At 45.0% G+C, this 23230-nt stretch overlaps 1 protein-coding gene across 2 annotated transcripts in view; it reads right to left on the bottom strand.

Annotated features, from left to right (window-relative positions):
• Positions 1-23230, bottom strand: part of SH3PXD2A (SH3 and PX domains 2A) — a 465726-nt gene that overhangs the window by 300294 nt on the left and 142202 nt on the right. For both annotated transcript variants that reach the window (XM_074999223.1, XM_074999224.1), the window contains exon 3: positions 12364-12439. In XM_074999223.1, the coding sequence (XP_074855324.1) occupies positions 12364-12439 (76 nt within the window). The remainder of the gene's footprint in view (positions 1-12363; positions 12440-23230) is intronic.

Below are 23230 nucleotides of genomic sequence, written 5' to 3'. Positions count from 1 at the left end.
CATAAAGAGTAACATGTAAGGTATCTAGAGAACGCTTGCAACTTGCCAAGACTCATGTTCCTGTGCAGCCAGCCAGCTCTGCAATGGACTCGGTGGGGGCGGGGCTGCTTCAATGAATAGGCACAGGTTTTGTTTCATATTATAAACATTTGTTTCCTCCACTTTCTCATTTACAGCAAAATCTTTTTCTAAAATAAATCTTGTTTGGCTTTATTGTAAGAGATCACAAGTGCTGTGTTATACAGGAATGGCTAGTTACGATAAAACTGGTAAATTTAGATACGCTACTCCCTTGGGGAGAGAGATTCTGGGATTTCTCTGAGTGGCCGGTATCAGAGGCCAGAGGTCACTGGGGAATGAGTCAAAGGTACTGAGGAACTGGGAAGTACGTAATGTTAATCTGCCCAAAAGCAAGACTGGCGTAGCCTGGAGCAGAGTGGCCGAAGGGCTGACACCCAGCTACCAAAACAAAGACTTCTTCTGACGGGAGGCAGAGGGTAAGATGACTCTCTGTTCTGAGAGCTGTCACACCCTCCATCCTACAATCCTGTGGGATCTTCCTCCTCGTGAAAAATCCATCTCAAAACAGGCATGTACTGCCGATGCCTAGGACCCAGACATCCTACTGCTCCTCTGCTCTAACTTAGCATGCCTGTATGGGGCTCCTCTGTTACCTGTGCCCCAAAGTCAGCCCATTGCCTATTTCAGAAATCAGCAGGCCTGAGCGTACCACAGTCACAGCTGTGCTGTCAGTGCTGCTCCGCCACTGCAAGTGGTGTGTGTGTCAGGAGGTGCAGGGCCCATGACTGTTGTAGGCTCCACTCCTTCTGTACTTGGCCTCACCTCTTCCGGGCTGCAGAACCAGGCACTCCCCCCACCACTATGCCCCAGGGCCTGCACGGCTCTCGACCCCACTGGGCATGGCGTACTTTCAAGCGTAAGCAGTGAGGGGAGAGCCCTAGAACCACCTGTGAGTCTGAGGCAGGGTCTCGATGGATGACTCAAAACACTAATCCTTAGGCTCAACTTTGTGAATTGCGGATTTGAGCCCACACCAACTGCAACTGATCCTAATTAAAGTGGTTCAGAAATAGATGGGAAGAAGCACAGGAGTCTCTTCCTCGGTAACTTCTACGGCACCTGAGAAAGGAATATAAAAATAAACTAAGACATTGCTGCTGTGGAGCCCGGTAGCAGGGCGGCTGGGTTCTGACACCCAATGGTTACGTCTACACGTGCCCCAAACTTCGAAATGGCCATGCAAATGGCCATTTCGAAGTTTACTAATGAAGCGCTGAAATGCATATTCAGCGCTTCATTAGCATGCGGGCGGCAGCGGCGCTTCGAAATTGACGAGCCTTGCCGCCGCGCGGCACGTCCAGACGGGGCTCCTTTTCGAAAGGACGCCACCTTCTTTGAAGTCCCCTTATTCCCATGAGCTCACGGGAATAAGGGGACTTCGAAGTAGGTGGCGTGCTTTCGAAAAGGAGCCCCGTCTGGACGTGCCACGCGGCGGCAAGGCTCGTCAATTTCAAAGCGCTGCTGCCGCCCGCATGCTGATGAAGCGCTGAATATGCATTTCAGCGCTTCATTAGTAAACTTCGAAATGGCCATTTGCATGGCCATTTCGAAGTTTGGGGCACGTGTAGACACAGCCAATGAGGGGAAAGAGATGCACCTAATCATATCTATCTATGCTGCTTAGTTACGGCTTGCTAGAGTAAGATCTTGCTGCTTCCCCATAGCAGCTGACTTAGTCCCATGCATCTCTAATTAAACTAAGATCACTTGGATACTCAAGAGGCCAGAAAACTGTCCAGTGGGTTTAGCTCAGTGCTCTTCCCACAGGTCTTGTAACCCTAGTGTTGTGAGCTTAAGCCTTTAGAAGAGGATTTAGGGGCCTGGGGCCAATAGATTGGAAAAAAAATGGTCAGGGAGGGCACTTGGTCCTGTCAAGAGGGTAGGGAACTGGACTTGACGGCTTCTCAAGCTTCCTTCCAGCTCTATGAGACATGTATGTACTTAATGTTATGGAGTGACTGGGTCCTGGGGGTGGAGGCACACATCTGGGATTTTAGGTGGGGGCCTTCCAGTCTTGCTTTGACAGAACTGCTGACAAAGGAACATCTTGGCAATATTGCTCTAGCAGGAGGACTAAAAGGGGCCAAGAGAGAAATGCAGAGAAAGGATAACATGCCTGTGATGCAGACTCCACCACAGAATCACAGGGAACTGCTGAGGAGACGACTGGAGCCTAACTGATACGTGGGCGTATTTTGAACCGCCACTTTGCCTACTTTGTAGGGTCTAGCCTGTTCCCTGTGATGTTCGGCAAGGTAGGAGGGGGCCAACTTCTCAACAGCAGGGAGGAACCTGGGAGTTAAAACAAGCCAGTTCCCCTTAGCTGTGTGTTTTCCTTTGCAAGTAGCAGGGAATGTGGAAGAGGAGGAAAAGGAAGGGTGGTGAGGGCCACCTCCCTTTTGGCAAAGCTTACACAAACAACCTCTACATGTCTCGGCAGGGCTCAGGTGTTGTACAGGAGGGCTCAGGGCTCGTTTGAAGCCTGGGCTCAAGTTTTTTCTTGTGGGAATTGTGTGTGTGTGTGAGAGAGAGTTTGAAACTGCAGCGTGGGGTCAGAACTGTAATCCCCACAAATCTGGACAGTGTGAGCCTACCTCTAGTACAAGGTGTGGCACATTGGAAAGCCAAACCATCTTCTTTATTGATGGCACAGGGATGTGCAACTGAGCTGCTGGAGTGATCAAATTAACCCCTCAATTCACACCTTGCATCCTCACAGACTGTGGGATACAGGCCAATCCTCTCCTACACCAGCAGCCACACACCACATCACAGAAAACTATCCCACTAACCCAGGAACCTATCCCTGCAACAAACCCCATTGCCAACTGTGCCCACATATCTATACAAGTGACAACATCACAGGACCTAACCACGTCCCCACGCCATCAGGGCCTCATGCACTTGCATATCCACTAACATGACCGATGCCTTCATGTGCCAGCAATACCCCTCTGCAATGTACCTTGGATAAACCGGATAGTCTGTATGCCAAAGGATAAATGGACGCTAACCAGACATCAACACAGACAATATTCATAAACCAGTAGCAGAACATTTTAACCTCCCTGGACATTCTGTAATGGATTTAAATGTAGCCATACTTCTATCAATCAAACAAACAAACAAAAAACAGACTATAAAGAGAAACAGCAGAGCTTCAATTCATTTGCAAATACAATACAATTACATTAGATTTCCTTAGAAAAAGGATTTAGAATGGTTATCTTGCTACAAAGGCAATTTCCCCTCTCTTGTTATTCACACTTCCCCTTCAGCTGCTGAGAGTAATCCACATCCACCCTGACTCAATCAGCCTCATTAACACTGGTCCCACACTTGATAAGTATAACTAACTCCATGGCCTTTACTTGCCCTGTGCCGCAGCTACTGCAACTGGCGATTTGTGAGACTAATAACTCTCAGAAACAGCAGTATTTACTGACACTCCCCACCACTGTGATACAATGAAAATCATAGAATCATAGAATCACAGGGCTGGAAGGGACCTCAGGAGGTCATCTAGTCCAGCCCCCTGCTTCAAGCAGGATAAACCCCACTAAGTCATCCCAGTCAGGACCTTGTCAAGTCAGGACTTAAAAACATCACGGGATGGAGAATCTACCGCTTCTCTAGGCAATGCATTCCAATGCTTCAGCACCCTCCTGGTGAAGTAGTTTTTCCTAATATCTAACCTACAGCTCTCCCTTTTCGTCTTCAGATCATTACTCCTTTTTCTGCCATCTGACACCACTGAGAACAGTTTCTCACCCTCCTCTTTAGAGTGCCCCTTCAGGAAGTTGAAGGCTGCTATTAAATCACCTCTAAGTCTTCTCTTCTGTAAACTAAACAAGCCCAAATCCCTCAGCCTATCCTCATAGGTCTTGTGCTCCAGACCCTTAATCATTTTTGTTGCCCTCCACTGAACTTGCTCCGGCAAATCCACATCCTTTTTATACCAGAGGTCCCAAAACTGGACACAATATTCAAGATGTGGCCTCACCAGTCCCGAATAGAGGGGAACAACCACTTCTCTAGATCTGCTCGAAATGCTCCTCCTAATGTACCCTAGTATGCAGTTAGCCTTCTTGGCTACAAGGGCACACTGTTTACTCATATCTAGCCTTTCATCCACCATAATCCCTAGGTCCCTTCCACGTACTGCTGCCGAGCCAGTCAGTTCCCAGCCTGTAACAATGCTTGGATTCTTCTGCCCCAGGTGCAGGACTCTAAACTTCTCCTTGTTGAACCGCATCAGATTTCTTTTGGCCTAGTCCTCCAATTTATCCAGGTCACTCTGGATTCTCTCTCTACCCTCCAATGTATCTACCTCTCCCCCTAGTTTTGTGTCACCCACAAACTTGCTGAGGGTGCAATCCAGTCCCGCATCCAGGTCATTAATAAAGATGCATAACACCGGCCCCAGAACCGAGCCTTACGGCACTTCGCTTGAAACCGACCACCATCCAGATATTGAGCCAGTGACTGTAAAGCCAGCTTTCTATCCATCTTATAGGCCAAGGATCCAATCCATATTTCCTTAACTTATGGACAAGAATGTTGCGGGAGACTGTATCAAAAGCCTTGCTGAAGTCAAGGTATATCACATCTACTGACTTCCCCATGTCCACAGAGCTTGTTACCTCATCATAGTAGCTAATCAAATTAGTCAGGCAGGACTTGCCCCTGGTGAATCCATGTTGGCTACTTTTGATCACTTTCCCCTCTTCCAAGTGCTCCAAAATGGATTCCTTGAGGATTCCCTCCATTATTTTCCCAGGGATTGAGGTAAGGCTGATGGAAAATCACACAGAAAGCTGCCATTCCACAAACCAGCTATGATCAGGAACCATTCCACCACCCTCCTGTGGCAGGAGCCAAACCCACAGCAAAATGAGGCTGTCAAAACAACCCAAATAAATTGCAGTCTGTGCAGACAAAGGGACATGGAACAGAATACTACAGACAAGCAAACTAAGAGGAGTAGCAACAGGATTTTCATTCTGTCTGAGAACTGAAAGAAATAATTCTTGTCCCTTCTTCACAGATGGGTAAACCAAGGTAGAGGCAATTATGTGACTTGTTTGAGCTCCAACAGCATGTCAGTGGCAGAGCAGGAATTCATTGGTATTATTTTTCCAGTATCCACACGTGGGTGGACACAATCAACAAGCAGATAATCTCTGTCCCATCTCTAAACTGATGCTAGACATACTGTGACGAGTGCAGCTAACAAAGATTAGGGAGGACATGAATGAGGAACGCTAATGGATACTGCAATAAAAACAACCAATGATCAGGATTCCTGATCTGCATTCTCCTCCTCTAACTACTAAAGAAAACTTCCCAAATCTGGAAACAGAACTTAGGATCCCAGACTCTTAACTCCCTGTTCCAGCCACTAGACAATATTCCATAACACCAGCATGCAGTAATCAGCAGTCCTGCTTCCAACTGCCCCCTCAGTCTTAACAGTTAGAGTACACTGCCTCCCAAAGCTGGGAATAGAGCCCAGATGAATACCACACCCCTGCACAACCCTCATTAATAGAGTACACTCCCTCCTAGAGCTGAAAACGGAATCCAACATTCCTCACTCCCAATCCCATGCTCTAGCCACTAAAGAATATTCCTTAAGTCTAGCCCATAAACTGCACCAGATGATTCACATAAACCCGATCTACCCATCCACTTCAGCCTTAATCATCAACTACTGTGGGTGTTCTGCTGTTACTGGTAGTAAAATGGCTAGGTGTGATGCAGTGAGTCGCTCTCTTGTGAGCTTTTTTCCATTGGAAAGTGACCTAGAAAAGGGATCCCTTTATTCTTTGCACCTGAAATTATACAGTTATTACAGAAAGACAAACACATTACTTGTAACAGCAACGAAGGGTCCTGTGGCACCTTACAGACTAACAGAAAAGTTTTGAGCATGAGCTTTCGTGAGACTTTGAGTCTGTGCTCACGAAAGCTCATGCTTAAACCTTTTCTGTTAGTCTATGGCTACGTCTACACGTGAAGCCTACATCGAAGTAGCCTATTTCGATGAATAACGTCTACACATCCTCCAGGGCTGGCAACGTCGATGTTCAACATCGACGTTGCGCAGCACCACATCGAAATAGGCGCTGCGAGGGAACGTCTACACGCCACAGTAGCACACATCGAAATAAGGGTGCCGGGCACAGCTGCAGACAAGGTCACAGGGCGGACTCAACAGCCAGCCACTCCCTTAAAGGGCCCCTCCCAGACACACTTGCACTAAACAGCTCAAGATAAACAGAGCCGACAACGAGTTGCAGACCCTGTGCATGCAGCATGAATCCCCCGCTGCAGCAGCAGCAGCCAGAAGCCCTGGGCTAAAGGCTGCTGCACACGGTGACCATAGAGCCCCGCATGGGCTGGAGAGACAGCGTCTCTCAACCCCCCAGCTGATGGCTGCCATGGAGGACCCCACAATTTCGACGTTGTGGGACGCGGATCGTCTACACGGTCCCTACTTCGACGTTGAACGTCGAAGTAGGGCGCTATTCCGATCCCCTCATGGGGTTAGTGACTTCGACGTCTCGCCGCCTAACGTCGAAGTTAACTTTGAAATAGCGCCCGACGCGTGTAGCCGCGACGGGTGCTATTTCGAAGTTAGTGCCGCTACTTCGAAGTAGCGTGCACGTGTACACACAGCTTATAAGGTGCCACAGGACCCTTAGCTGCTGTTACAGATCCAGACTAACACGGCTACCCCTCCGATACATTACTTGTAGATTCAGATATTTACATTTCAAAGCGTTTGTGCTGTCATGTGCAGCATTCTTTCTTATAGGGCCTGATCTGGAGATATGCCAAGAAACCTCAAACTGCAAACAGGAGTTTAGGGCACTCAGCACCATGCATAAAGAAACACTCCGCATCATACACGATCAGGCCATAATAAACAAGAGGCTCATGATGTCCTCCTAAAGAAGGTTTTAAATACAAGCCTCTTTCATACTTGCTTTTTAATTAAGACAGTTTATAGCTAGGTATTTGTTTCAATAACCAGCCACTTTGGCTGTAGAAATAACGTGTATTCTAATTACAGCAGCTGGTTTAATTAACAGAGTTTGATGTTGTTTAACATTTAGCGGAGTCACTCTTCAGAGCAACTTGTTCCTATACAAAGCTTTGGCACTATTAAAGAAAGAATCAGCAGCAGCTACAAAAATGAGGGTGGTGGATGAATGGATATTAAAAACAGAACGGACATAGCTCCTTGTTTGAAAAACTACAGAAGAAACATGTTCAAATCTCGCAGCATCTCCAAGCGAGACACCAAAACAGAAGGAGTTTGTTTTCCTGAACTTCTCCCCTTGTTAGGAAAATGCAGGAACATCATAGAATTGTTGGAGAGTGGAAGGGCCGATGCTATCATATGACAGTTCAGATGGTCTCTACGCCTTTGTCAGGGTTGTTTGTGAACATCTCATCACCACCACCACCACCACCACCACCACCAAGAAATGGAGGTAAATTTTGGGAATCACCAATGTACCCATCTCGATGTTTTTTGAGGGCAAAGCTCAATAAATTGGTCAATGCCCATTGAATTACAGGATGAATAATTCACCTGCAGAAACAGATGTTAACATCTGTGTCAGCTCAGTGAATGGAAAACAAACTATTCTTATGTTCAGAGCATTTTTCCTCCGCAGATCTCATAGCACCTTAGTGTAGGTGGGGCAGGTAAGCATGATTATTCACATTTCACAGCTGGAGAATGGAGGCATGGCAACGTGATGTGAATCAGTGGCACATCTGGAAAAAGAACCCAGATCCCTAACTCTTTAGTACGATGCTCTAACCAGAAAATAACATTGCTTCTCTCTGGCTCTAAAAGGCGAACAAGAAAGGCTCCGTTGCACAAGGAAAGTTGATGCTGCCCTGACCACACTGCAGCTTTTCAGAAGGTCTATGAAGGCCGCTGACATGTTGTAGGATTCAGCATTCATGGCATATGCTTTTGCAGTGTACTATTTCAAGGCCCCACTTTCCTATAAAACCACACAACGGCAGTAGCTGCTCTGCTCAAATTGCATCAGTGCCTGCAATATGTTCCTAGATAGGCCTTACTTCACCACTATGACTCTGATTTCACAGCACTTTATCGCCCCTCAGGGAAGACATGGGATCCAATTTTTATAGCTGATAGCAGAGTTAACCTTTTAATGTGCTTAGCCCCCCACTGCAGCCCTGCCTTTATTGTGAAATTCAATGCAGCAATCCAAACTTCAGACTGACACCCAAATCTACCTAGTCAAACAATAGAAAGCTGGTCTTGAACATGTACTTCAAGAACAAACTGTGGCCTAGACCTTGTCATTCAAAATAATCTGGACAAATCGGAGAAATTATTTGAGGCAAAAAGCATGAAGTTCAATAAGGACAAATGCAAAGTACTCCATTCAGGAAGGAACAATCAGTTTCATGCACACAAAATGAGAAATGACAGTCTCAGAAGGAGTACTGAAGAAATGGATCTAGGGGTCATAGTGGTCCACAAGCTAAATATGAGTCAACAGTGTGCCACTGTTACAAAATAAGCAATAATATTGGGATGCATTAACAGAATTGTTGTGAGCAAGACAGAAGAAGTAATTCTTTAACTCCACTCTGCACTGAATAGGCCTCAACTGCAGTACTGTGTCCAGTTCTCAGCACCATATTTTAGGAAGGATGTCGAGAAATTGGAGAAGGTCCAGAGAAGAGTAACCAAAGCGATTAAAGGCCTAGAAAACATGACCTATGAGGGAAGACTGAAACAATTGGGTTTGTTTTGCCTGGAAAGGAAAGATTAAGAGGGGACATGGTAACAGCTTTCAAGTACCTAAAAGGTTTTTACAAGGAGGAGAGACACATATTCTCCTTAACTTCTGATGGTAGGACAAGAAGCAATGGTCTTAAATTGCAGTAAGGGATCTTTAGGTTGGACATGAGGAAAAATTTCCAGGTTGGTTAAGCCTGGTTTATTCCAGGTTGGAATAAATTGCCTAGGTAGCTGTGGAATCTCCATCCTTGGAGATTTTTAAGTACAGGTTAAACAAACACTCGTCAGGGACAGTCTAGATGCTGCTTAGTCCTGACATGTATGAAGAGGACTGGACTTGATGACCTCTTGAGATCCCATCCAGTTCTGTGATTCTATGATATTTATTGGTCAGTATTTCTGAAATCCTCACACAAATAATCATTCATCAATTTCTTTGATATCTTAGTGGGGAGTGAAAACCATAACTATTTATTCTTTGCTATTTATTCTTTGTTAAGGAGCAAAGGTGCAATCACAACCATATGAGACAAAGAAAGATAAGGTATGCTGGCCCAGAGAATTTACAAACTATGCTCTAGATTCTGTTCCCCTGACAGAGGGTGTGTAGTTCTTAATTTCACTAAGAGTCACCGGAGAGTGAGCTATGCAAGAGCTCTGCCCTCAACTCTTCCTCTTTCCCCCAAGAGCTCCACCCACCCCCACCCCTGGTCAGATCAGTGCTGGGCAGTGGTAAGAGCCAGGCAGAGAACCTGGATTGCTGGCAAGACACCTTAATTCTCCACTTACTCTGGGTGGGAGGCTGGAGTGCCCAAACAGTAGCCCCAGGTCTGTGTCCTGCAGCCTACAGTAGGTGGAGGGTCTGGGACTTTGTGGCTCCCCACAGCAGCCCACACTCCATAGGCAGCTTTTATCACTGCCTTCTTTGGTTTCTGGTCTGGCCAGGACCTCGGGGTAAAGAGGAGCAGGAGAGGAGATCTGGAAGGGTGGTCTAAAGCTGGCCTTAGCCTCATCGCCCTCTGAACAATTGGCTGGCACTGCCCTTGAGCCTCAGGGAGACGCAGAACAATGCCACAGAGAATCTGGGACAAACACTGTCCCAGAGTCATTCAGCCCAGAACTGGGACTTGAAATGTATATTTTCGGACTGTCTCACCCAGTTAGGGATGTGTTGTTACCCTAAGTCATGAGGTCAACAACCGTTCTGAGGCAGAGAGCTAAAATTTTACCTTTTGACCTCTATTTATGGTCCAAATGCTGGTGATAACTTTCAAAGTCTCTAATAGTCCTACTTACAACAGCTTCATTAATAAATACATTCAGATGCAAAGCTTTACTGTTTAGGTGGTGTTTGGTAGAATTAGCTAGTTTTTTGCAAAGCCACAGGTAGCATGGCTTTGAGCCAGCGGCTGGCTGTATGGGGGAGGAGGGGCAGGCTGAGCCTCAAGTGCCAGTGAAAATCAGTTAGTGTGCAAACCTTGGCATCTGTGCTGGGGGTTGCTGATCCCTGCCACAAGTCCGGCTTAAGTCAATGGAGCTACTTGTGGTGCTCAGTGGTCTTTAATGGGCAACAGGAGATGCATTAGGAGACCTAGATGAAGTGGGTGATTATTCTATTTACCATCCCTGGAGTTAGTGTTTCCTGGCATGGTGGGTTTACATTTGGGCCTCATGGAAGTGGGGATCTGAATGAAGTGAGAGTACATATCTGGCACATATGGATGAGGGAGAGTCCAGTGATACAGGGAAGTGTGAAGGAAGGCTAGCAGGTGAGGCTGGAAGAAGGAAATGCAGTGAGTTGGGAGGTGCACTCTGTTAACTGTGAAATCGGGGGATATGAGCTGAAATAAAAGCAGAGGTAGAGAGGCAGAGGGAAGCAATACCGTTTCAGGTCTCTCTCTCTCTCTGCTAAGCTTTCCTGACAGAACAGGAAATGTCACTTATTCTGCCCTGTTTGCAAATAAGGCTCTTTGTACATTGTCACATTATACCCAATTTGACCTCTAATGTTGAAGCACAGCTCCCTTGTGCTTCAGTGAGAACTATGGGTATGTCTGCAGGCCGAACTGGGCCTGCCCTGTAGATATGTGAGCATGCACTTGCATTTGGTTTTGCCCACATATGTTGTATGTGCTTTTCCACATGGAATTCACCCTGACCTCGTAGTGTAAGCAGTTCTTCCCCATAGCTTCCCTTGGTTCAGTCTCTGTCTTGTATCATATGGAATTGATATTCCCCATATTCACTTCACAGGTGGCCCTGAATAGACCTTATTTTAGATTTACTGTATTTTAATTCCTTAAGAGACAGAAAAACCATTGTGTAAAAAATGGCACCATAACTCAGCTCTCTGTGTCTATTCAGGATAGCATCGGCTTGGTTTACTAGCCAGTATAGGCTTTTTCTTCTTTCTTCACTTGTCACTGAAGAGCCTCTTCCACTACAGAAGAAAGAGGCGAATCCCATCCCAGCTTCGGCATCATCACCAGGATTATCAACTAAATTTTATTACCTTTGATGATCAGAGTCTGCCTGTACACAGCTGGTCTTTCAGATCTATCTAGACTGTTCTAAATATAGCACTTCAGTGACATTACTCCATTGTCCAGTGGGCCTTACTGTTAGAAAATGCTTCCAAATACCTAGCAGGATTGTTTTCCGAAATCATTAAAATCTTGTTATGTTCATTCCCTTTTCCCTCCATACATATTCCCTTATCACGTATGTATGGCTCAGGGGTGGGCAACTTGTGGTCCATCAAGGTTCTATGAGTGGCCCACGAGGCATTTTGTTTACCATTGCCCAAACCATGGTTGCCAAATTCTGCTGCTTTCTGTCCACCTAGTTTTTCTCCTACTGGCATTATTAAAGTGACACACACTTAAAGCAAGGGCATGTGAAGTGAGGTGTGTGCTGATTGCATACATTAACTGTAAGAGCAACGCACTCCCTCTTCATCCAGTCAAAGCTCTACTATGGTTCAGTCAGCGCACCTGGCAAATCCAAGGTGCACAAGTGCAATCAGCAAAACTACCCTATCCTAGACACTGTCTTGGCTATGACAATCTTGCAGCCCACTGAGATGAAGGAGAACCACTCCTGTGACCCACTCACTAGTCTAGGAAGCCCAGTGCTTGTACAGATAGCCAACACATTCCCTTCCATGTAGCAACGTGTGATAAGAAAAAGACGATATGTAATGAAAATTAAAAGCTTTCTTTAGTGAGGCTGCAAGACACCAAGGCTGTGTCTACACTAGCCCCAAACTTCAAAATGGCCATTTGAATGGCCATTTCAAACTTTGGGACTAGTGTGGACGTAGTCCAACACTCCCTGTGGTTCTCTCTAACTCCAAGTGGCTGACATAACATATGATTCAGTGACAGCATAAGCTATGTGCTTACATCCTAAATTGGATTCAGTTGTGGAATGGATTGTGGACTCCTTACATTGCCCTGTTAAGTCCATCATTAAGGTGTTACCTGGCAGAAAGGGGATGATCCTCTGCTTGGGGTCTTTCTGGCCTCCTTCAATGGGAAATTTATCCAGAAGCTGCATCTGCAACAGGAACAGAAATAGATTTAGCGGATACTTACAGCCACTCTACCCTTCCTCCTCCAACTGCAGGGATTATTTCTTGGAATATCTGTGGATTTACAGAGGATTGGCAAATCAGATAAACTGCTGGAATGACTGACAGCATCCCAGGGAGCCTGCAGCATAAAATACAGTACACTCCAATAACAGGAGGGTAAGTTCCTGTGTCCACGTTGGGACATATGTCTGAATCTGGCCTTTCTGCAGTCCTAAAATTAGGTACTCGTCTTTCATTACTTTCTCCAGTCCCCATTCCGCTCCCTGACTGGTGAGGATGGAGGCTCCACCTGCTCCCCCCGACAGACCATCCACCTGACTAGAACTGTTACTCAGAAATTAATGCAGAGATTATTTTAATAAAACACTGACTCTTTCTTCTTGGCAGAGCTATTCCCACTGGGCTGTTCCCTCAGACAGAGCACTTCCGCCTTCTCATATATGGACACACTGGACAGAGGCATTTCTAGGCCTTTTGGAGAGGTTTTTCACTTCAGTGTCATCCCTGACAGAAAAACACGAATGCGAAAGAGCAGGAGAAAAAAAACTGCATTAGTGTGGAGAATCCTCAGTGACCTGCTCACATGTCCAGGCAAAAGGAATATTACAGAGGAGGACAAGCACATAATGAAAAATAAGACGCAAAAACACTGAGTGACACGTGTCCTGTGGACCCCTGAAGGCTCACATGATCTACAACAGGGATGGGCAACCACGTGTAGTGGGTGGGCTGCATGAATGGTCTTTCTTCACCTTAGTGGGCCACAACAGCCCACAACCCACAGGGTATCCACTTGAAGTGCTGCGACCCCCCTGTCTGCCCACTTTCCCCGTGTGCTTCTTGCACACTGGGGTACCACAGCCTCTGCACTTCTATGCTCCTTCTTCCCCCTGCCTCCCAGTAAAATTAGCATAATTAATGCAGGATTGGAATGGCTTCAAAAAGAGGAAAATAAAGATGAAAACAGACAATTTCAAACTGAATGGATCCAATTCTTTGCATTTATATCAAGTTTGGCTGTGCTCCCTATATATCACATATGCAATGAGAAATTCACCCACAACAAAAAATGCAGCCTCGAGAGGTATTTTCTCAAAAAACACACTACATTTGCCAAAGAGTATCCATCTGGAGATGCCAGAAAAAAAAAAATCTGGAGGACCTGCTACGCAAAGCAGAGCAAAGTAAGAAAACTTTTGCTAAATTGGTGAAATAACCAAGCAGCATAACTGTGGCTAGTTTTGTGGCAACTCAGGAGATCATGAAATGAGGAAAGCCATTTTTGGATGGTGACTATATGGAAGAGTGTTTTATCAAAGTATCAGAGCAGCTATACAGTAGTTTCAAAACAAAAACAGAAGTGTTCAGACTCTAATGTCCTCCATAGAAAGAGAGAGAAGGTTCAGGAGTGAAATCAGGAAGATGGTAGTACAAACACACACATGTAATGTGAGAAAACAGAATATGCAAAAACTTTGTAAATGTCCTGCAATAAACACGTAGCACATTACAAATCATTGTGTGCGAGCTATTCTTAAAATAGCATTTACAAAAAGTATGATTTGATATTATTTATGAAGGACTATCTCATATTCACACACACTGCGGCTCTTGAATTATTGATTTTTTTTTTACCGACTTTGAAAAAAATGGCTCATCTTGCTATTTTGGTTGCTGACCTATGGGTTAGGGAGAATACCTTGCACATCTGGTATGGCCCTCTCATTTCACCTGAACTGAATCTCCTCTGGCACAAATCAACACAAATATTTACAACTATAGTGAGAGCTAGAATCAGGGGACCTAATTAGGATTTAATATAAAAAGAATACATGTCCAGCCATCTAGGCTGTGAGAGTCGCTAATACTTGCTACCTCAACAGATTTCCCTTTAAAAAAAAAAATCCCCAAAGCTGTACAAACACAGCAAAAAATAAAATAAAGCACTTTTTCTTTTTAAACACTGGCTCCCTCTTTTCTTCTACTGCAAAGAACATCTTCAGCATTCTAAGCACATGGCACAGCAAAAGAGTAGCAGGAACATCTGTGCCGGAGAAAAAAAAATCTGAGGTTTCCCCAACAGGGAGCCAACTTTGCAAATAAACAGTTTGTGGCATTAGGGATTGTTAGATAACTTGCTTTTCTGCCATTTGAGAAGATTTTTTTGCATTGGAAATTTTGTTTTCTCCTACATAGAAATCAGGGTGCCTAGGGTCAGACATGGGTAGAAGTTTTATTCTAAGGAGTTTGGGGAAAAGCTGCTGTATGGCGTACGTTTTTGCTGTCACTACACTTTTAGCTAGGAAGATAAGTCTCATTTTACTTCAGAGTGAGTGACTCAAGCTGGAGCTGATGCAAATTCCCAGGGTTATTCTTGGAGTTAGATTAGCTTGGCTAATGCAGCCCTTTTTAACCACATCAAGAGGGTCACAATGTGTACAATTTAGCACTATTTATCTAAAGGGCGGATATCAGCAAAATAGATGCAATAAACTACAGCTGGAGAGTCTGGCTAAACTTTCCTAGTCAACGTTTTCCTTCCAAGCTCTTGCTTCTGCCAGGAAAACTCTTTCTGACAAAGATGTGACTGGATGGGGATGGATTTATGCACAAGTATGGCAGATGGCTGCTGGGGGCTCTGAGCTTGTGGGGGCTCTTGCACAGATGCAGGAATTTCTTGTGTGTTGCAAACATACTCCAGGAACTGGAGAGGAAAAGGATAGTAACTAATGGTCACCCCGTTACTCTCACTCATGCCTGAAGAACCAGATCTGGTAAGGCAGCTGTGCTGGTAAATATGAAGGAGATACTGGGGAAGCAACAATGTAACGGTAGAACCTAAAAGAGGATTTATGGTCCCTGCGCTGCAAGAAACTCACTTGGGAAATTAAAATGAAGATGTTATCACCTGTAACTGGAGATATGCGGTCCCTATCTATGCATCTTTTTGAGATGTGTGGTCCCTATCTGTATTCCACTGAGGGTTTTTGCATGTGCACCAGGCACCCAGAGCCAGAAAATTAGAAAGTAGTAGTGTCCCTGGGTCCACGCATGTGCTCTTGTTTTCCGTCATTGTTTTGTCCGAGGCAACAAAGGGCGGAGTGGACAAAATACACTGTCTGTTTCTCCACCACAAACTGAACAAGTGTGCAGCAGAGGGGAAGGAGGTTGCCAAGTCGAAATCTGACAGGGATTATACATCTCGAAGAAAAAAACAGTTACTCACCATGTGTTGCTCATATGTATTCAAGTTAGGTGTGTGCATGCTGCATGCAAGACTGACAGAAAGTTTTACCTTACCTGCTACCTGTTGGTTCATCTGTGGAACCCCTTGGAGTGGCACAGGAGAGAAGCCCTATACATGACCCTGATGACTGACCGCCCCTCAGTTCCTTCTTGCCGGTTACTCCGACAGAGGAGCAGAAGGGAAGGTTTCAAATATATGAGCAACACATCAGTTAGTAACCATTTTTGTTTCTTCAAGTGCTTGCTCATATCTATTCAAGTTAGCTAATTCACAAGCCAAACCCAGGAGGACTCAACACATAACTGACTCAAGGACAGTGGCTCTGAAGGTTGCGTCCTGTCTAGACTGCTGCACAATAGCATAGTGAGATGAAAAAGTGTGTACAGAGGACCATGTGACAGCTGGACAGATCTCCTAGACAGGGACATGAGCCAGGAAGGAAGTTGAAGAGGCCTGAGCTCACATAGAGGGCACTGTAACAGGTGGCAGAATAACCTTGCCATGGTACTAACATGCCTGTATACAAGATGTGATCCAGGAAGAGATGCACTGTGATGAAACCAGAAGCCACTTCATTTGATAAGCAACACCCACAAAGAAATGCGAGGTCTTGCAGAAGATCTTGGTCCATTCGACATGGAAGGCAAGTGCCTGCCTCACATCGCAGGAGTGCAGCTGCTGCTCCTGCAGGGAGCTGTGAAGTTTCAGACAGAAAACAGCAAGGACAATGACTTGGCTAGTACGGAAGGAGCAGAACAGAGGACACTTGCAGTTGCTCTGGGATGTGAAGAGATCCAGCTGAGGAAAGCCCCACTTCTGGAAGACAGTGGAGGACGTCCACACAGATCGACCACTTGTGAGGGAAGAACCAGCTACTGAGGCGATCTGCCAGCTGGTTATGGACCCCAGGGAGAAAAGATGCCTCCAAGTGGGTAGATGGGCTATGCAAAGTTCCCACAGATGCAGAGCTCTAACAGAGTAGGGAGGAGCATGCATCCCCCTGATGATTGATATAGTATATGGCCAGGGTTTTGTCTGCCAGGACCCCTACAAAGCAGCTGCAAAGATGAGGCAGAAAGGCCAGACAAGTGAGATAAATGGCCCAAAGCTCACACACACTGATGTGGAGAGAGAACTCTTCCACTTACCACATTGTCTGAGTGGTAAGATGTCCCAGGTGGTGTTCTGTGGACTTAGCCACCAGTGGAGGTCCTGGTAACATGACAACTACATCCATGCTGTCCTGACTGGAGCAATACACTGATGACATCCACAGGAAGGGCTAGTGCAGACATAACCTATCTGTATAGTGGGGATAGTAGTGAATGATTCTCTAGCTCTTGTAGTGTATGTGTGTGTATGTGTTGTGGATTAATTACAGGTCTGAAGAGAATTTTGAAGGTAAGAATTGCTAGGCACATGGTAAGTGTTCTCATACTATGGGAAATTACTCTTCTTACACTTTTAAACATGGCAGAAGCAAAAACACTCCACCTGGACTCTCTCATTTGAACAATACACATTGCCTTTTTCCTTTGAAATGGTGAGTTGCACTAATTTCCTCTTGTTCATATTAATGCAATCAAATTTTGCAGCAAGTCAGACTGTGTCAGAAAGTATATCACTGGAAGCAAAAGCAATGTCACAAGGATGTGGCATGAGAGAAAAAGAGATGAGTACTGGCTAGAAGAGACATAAAATGTAACCAGGTGTAGGATGTGACAGGCTACAGAGGTGTTTGAGCAGCATTTCTGTTAAACAATGAGGAATCAGTGAGGTATTTTAGACTGGGGTAGCTCACAGTCACATCATTCTTTTATTAGCATTAGTAATGAATGGATCTGTATCTAGAGCACTGATTACAATCCTATTGCTGTGTCTCCAGTTATGACATCTGACATATGACTTAGTGTACCCTGGGTGGGGGATCCATCTGGAAACAGGGAGTGGATGTGGAAAGTGGGAAATGAGCATATGGAATCATGCTGAGCAAACATAGGCAAATTCTGCCTCTTGATATAACAGATGTAGAACCACAAATAATTCACAACCAAAACCACCCACTCTGGGCTTCACCTCTTCAAGTTATTTTGAGTGTCCAGATGGACTTCCTATGTAAGCACTGCTCATCGGCACGGTGGTTTACACTGTGCAATCTCAGCCTTGTAGTTGTGCTAAAAAAGTATGTAGATAGATACGAGTAATTACTTACCAGCACATAATCTGAACCAATATATGCATGTGGGTATGTTTTAGTCTTTGCTACTACGGTGCAACAAGGACAAAGAAAATTGCTTTGCAAGGGAGGAACAGGGATGAGGCTGCTGCTATACTACCATTGTCCCGTCAGAGGGGGCATGGTAATGAGGCAATTCAAAGCAGGCTGATGAGGCACAGACATTCATATTAAGCACCTCTTTAGTATAATGGCAGCCATGCAAACAAATTTCAAATTTCAGACTGACAGTGAAGATGGGGGCATCTTTGAAATAAGCACCCCGCATTGACATTCCCTTACTCTGATCTAGTTCTGCGGGAGTAAGGGAATGTTGAAGCGGGGCGCTTATTTCAAAGCTGCCTCCATCTTCACTGTCAATCTGAAATTCAAAGTTTGTTCGTGTGGCCCTCATTACATTAATGAGGTGCTGAATATGCATGTCAGAACCCCATTAGCCTGCTTCAAATATCCTCATTACCATACCCCCTCTGATGGGACAATGGTAGTGTAGCAGTAGCCTTAGCGTTGCTCATGTAGTCCCGCTATTGGGTATTTTTCCTTAAAGACCCAGATGCTGCAGGCAAGTGACTGTGTGAGAATCTGAATTTTCATTTAAGAGGGAAAAAGCTTCCAGCCTTCACAGTTGCAAAGAGAAGCTGGAAAACATGACCCAACTGCTCCCCAAAGGTTCATAAACCAGGTTAATGAAAAGGTTAATAAAGGTTAATCAAAGAACTCAACTAATTTTTAAACTCTCTTGATCTTCAACCAATCTCAGGATTTTAATTTTTGAATGCATAGGGTTAACAATACTGGAGCTGGCTCACTGTGTGTACAACTAAAATAAGTGAACCTATATCTACAGTGCAACCGCAGATCAAAGGCTCAGAGCCCTGTCACTAAGGATGCAGCTACACCACAGCTAGGACCCCAGTTCAGGGAGACAGACACACACTAGCTTCATTCAAGTAGCATACTAAGAATGGTCGTGAAGCTGATGATAACAGAAGCAGCAGCTTGGCATAGCCAGTTGGGTACCAAGCTGCCCAGATTCCCCTGCATACATATTTGTATGGGTAGTCTGAGATGCAGACCTGGCTACCCAGCTATTTTTAACACCCTTCCTTGAGCAAAGCTAGTGTATTTGTCTCTGTAAGCTGGGAAGCACATCCCCCACCCCCCAAGCTTCAGTGTAGACATACCCTGAGCGTTATGCGAATTTACCCCAAAGATGACATCAGTAGTATATGACTCTCCTGCATGAGCCACACGGGAACACCTCTCAGCTGGAGTTAACTTGACTCAGGTGCACATCTCATTTGTACTGAAAATAATAATGATTCAGCTGGTTTATGTGATCATGGATACAAACATTCATTCTTTCTTTCTTATCCTCTGCCTCAGATGTACTCTGTTTATATATGCACACAGGCACATAGAGGAGAAGTAGTCTTGTATCTCAAAGAAATCCTGAGGTATTCAGATGAAACTGCACTCTGTTGCTCCTAGAATTGCTTATACTTCTCTCTTCCATCCCAGGCTTGAAAAAAATAAATAAATGGAATGTTTGGGCTTAGTAATCCCTCACTGATCGAATCTGAAGATCGATGCTCATCAGCTCCATGGGTCATGTTATACATGATCCTGCCAAACTTGTCTGTCTTTTTGATGGGCACTGTCTGGTTATGAGTTGTATCTACAAAGCCAAGTGTCCATAACTGTCTTACTAGTGACATCCTAGATTATTAAGAATAAAGAACCTTCACTATTTGTGTTGCTTATTTGCTTGTTGCATATCTCTCAGCTTGGAGGGTGACGAAGAATTTATTAGACAGTATCACATGTAGACTTTCATTAACCAATGTAACCCATGGCCTTTTTGTGTCAAGAGTTTAATGTCCAATAACTCTGGAGCTAAAGGAGTAACTTTATTAGCTGCAAATAAGCAGCTGAGCTGGCTTTTATCCTCATTGGGGAAAGCCACTAGCGAGAAACACATGCAGTAAGGGCCATATCCTGCACCATTCAAATCAATAGGAGGTTTTCCATTGACTTGAGTGAGAGCAGGATCAAGTCTGAAGTTAATTCAAGGCTGCAGTGTGTGGGGTGGCAAACATTAAGCCTAAGTGTGCACTAACCCATATCCCACATAATAAAGGGATTGCATGAGGTGCAAAATTCTAAATTAATGAAGAATTTAGACCACTAAAAGGGAACTTTTTAAAATTAAAATAGCCTGTTAATAAAAATCATTAAAATTTCTATTGGTCTTGAATTTGGAAAATCTGGGGCCAAATCTAAGTCTTTGAAGTGAACCTGCTTGGATGGTTACCCCACATTTGGTAGTTCTTACATTGCAGGTTCTCACTACAATGTCCTGTTTGGCTATTAATCCTTTTGTTCTAACTGAGCAACACTGACCCTCCTCTCTTAAGAGAACTACCTTTTAAACACTCCTTATGACAAGTAAATTTAGACAGCCAACCGATCTCTTATTTTAGCACATCTTCTTGCTAGCTTCTTCAAATTTGGGATGGATGCAGCTCTCCTTACATTTCAGATGAAATCAAGGCTACCCAGCAGGCTGTGGTGTTGCATAGTTTTCAGGCTTACCAAAACTGAGTGACTCTCACAAATCAACTCCATCAGCAGATTACACTACAGCAGCCAGTGCAAAGAGATACAGACATGATTCGAGCCTGTCACAAAGCGATGCAGTCATTCTCGAATTGCAAACACTGTGCTTCTCAAGATTAGGTACGGAAAATAACCAATTTAAGGAATTAAACCTGTGACTGACAGATGGAAAGGAGCAGATTTTTGCATGTCCCACTTTATTGTATATTTTCCTCTTCACCAGATGCAAACTGGTTTTGTGCTCTCAACAGAAGCAAAAACATTTTGCCTCCAACTCTGCTGAAGGCATCAAGAAAACATGGGACTTGAGCACAGAGTTGTGCCCAGACCAGCATGGATCCACAATCTGAAGTCAAGAGGACTCTCCTCAATTTATATACATGTATGAGACATGTATGATGGCAACCTCTTCCAGGCTATTGCTTCTGCAGTAACAAGTCTCACTACTGGGAAGGTCTGATCCCCTTCCATAGAGACCAATGAAATTAGCATCACACAAGGGGGATGGCGAGATAGCTCTCTCTTTTGCATGCCTGTGCGCACACACACGCACACACACGCACACACGCAAACAACACCTATTGTAGGGTAGCTCAGCAAACCTACTTTCCTCCATTCCTGCGTGAGTCACAATGATAACACACACAAATAATGGAACCAGGAACGCCTGGGTGGCGTACTTCCACGCTCCCTCCAACAGCAGCCTGTATGCTACAACAGAGCCTTAAGATTGTACAAGGAGTTACAACACAAGAGTGCTGGTTTTCAGGGGGGTCATTTTTATGCTGTCTCATTTGTTTTCTTTCTTAGCCTGAAGAGATTTTCCCCCTTATTCACCTTCTCTTCTGCTGTGCCAGGGCCAGAATGACATCTGCTTTGAAAGCGCAGGCCTGCATTAGCTCCCTGCTTTCCAAATTATCATTTAAAAAGGACTTATTCATTTAAAAACTCCATCTGCACACAGAAGGACTGGAAGCAGCGATACATGGAAAACAGACACATGGACTTGTGACTGATTCTTGCATCAAATGGACATTGTAAATTACGCTGGCGCATCTTACAGCATGGACTGAATATACATAAAGGTTGAAGATCAGCACATCTGGCCAGTAGAACTAAACTATATTCTGAAATGGGCAACCATATAGCTAGCCATTCAAGTCCACGGCTAATAAGTGAACAAGGATGGATACGTTCTGAGCATGAGCTTTCGTGAGCACAGACTCATTTCATCAGATGCTGGTCTTGGAAATCATCTGATGAAGTGAGTCTGTGCTCACGAAAGCTCAGGTTCAAAACTTTTCTGTTAGTCTATATGGTGCCACAGGACCCTTTGTTGCTGTTACAGATCTAGACTAACACGGCTACCCCTCTGATACTTGACAAGGATGGATAAGACATCCAGGCTGATAGTAAAGAGAGTTGGGTTGAATTCGATCTCTATCACAGGTTTGCAGCATGACCTTGAGGAAGTCTGCTCACCTTTTTGTGTTGTGGGTCTCTCCTCTGTAAAATAGAGATACAACACTTTTCTCCAATAGCAGGATATTGTGGGAGGTGATCAGTGATGGTAAACCACCCTGAGCCTGATTCTGTGGTGTCTCATGCCACTGTAGATCAGGAATAGGCCACTGAGGTCAATGGAGTTATACTAATGAATAACTTTTGTAAGAAAAGCAGAAAGATAAAGTACTATGTTTAGTTGTGTGTCTCAAATTCAGTTGTATGCCTCAAATTCAGTTAAACAAAACGCCTGGGGCTCTTTTAGCTTCCCACAATGTTTATAAAAGGTAGTTCTCAAATGTTTTCAAAGAGATTGCCTTGTGGACCTGCTCACAACCATATAACTTTCCACAGACCACTCACCACATCAACATGCTCAAAAGAGACGCATTCATTGGTCCCAGTTATGGACCAGATCCTTAGCCTGAGTAAATAAGTATAGCTCAAGTGAGTTCAGTGGAAATAACTGGACTTACATCAGCTGAGGATGCAGCCCTCTAACCTCAGTGGGAGTGGCAGAGTGATGGAGAGCAGAATGGGTCCCATTGGTTAGATTCTGCTGTCTATGGATGTCCACTGAATTAGCCTCACATGGTATCTGATCTGGATCTCAATCTCAATTTCCCTCTCAACAGTAACCAGGAACCAACCCACTACAGGTTCCAACTCCCTGGTCCAGCATGGTCAGGACCTGACCATTCCCAGACAAGAGAATTTGCTGAACAAGGGCCCTGATACCCCTGCCACTGGATTGCTCCCCTACCTTCTGCCCTGGGGCTGCCAGAGTAAGCTGGCTCTAGACCATGCTGGGGAGCGCAGTTTCAGCCCTGCACAGCTGCCCTGGTCCTGGAGGAAAGCCAGCTCCGGCCCTAGCCCTGCAGGAGGCTGCCAGGGGACGCCGACCACAGCCTTGTGCACCTGATGGAGGTTGCTGGGGGTACGCTGGCTCCTTGGAAGCCCTCCCACCTAGGGCTGCCAGAGAACACTCCTGCGTCCCTGCCCAGCTCTCTGGTCCAATTACATCCCTCTCCTGCCGGACAAGGAATGTTGCCAGATCAGAGAATACCGGATTTAGGAGTTCCAACCTGTACTCTCACTGCCACGAGACTCTAAAGTGTTTGGTTAACTCCTGCCAATATAAAATTTGCA

Source organism: Carettochelys insculpta, chromosome 7 (assembly GCF_033958435.1).
Source record: "Carettochelys insculpta isolate YL-2023 chromosome 7, ASM3395843v1, whole genome shotgun sequence".
NCBI lineage: Eukaryota > Metazoa > Chordata > Testudines > Carettochelyidae > Carettochelys > Carettochelys insculpta.
The sequence above is the reverse complement of the archived record's forward strand: the minus strand, read 5'-3'. Positions and strand labels throughout refer to the sequence as shown.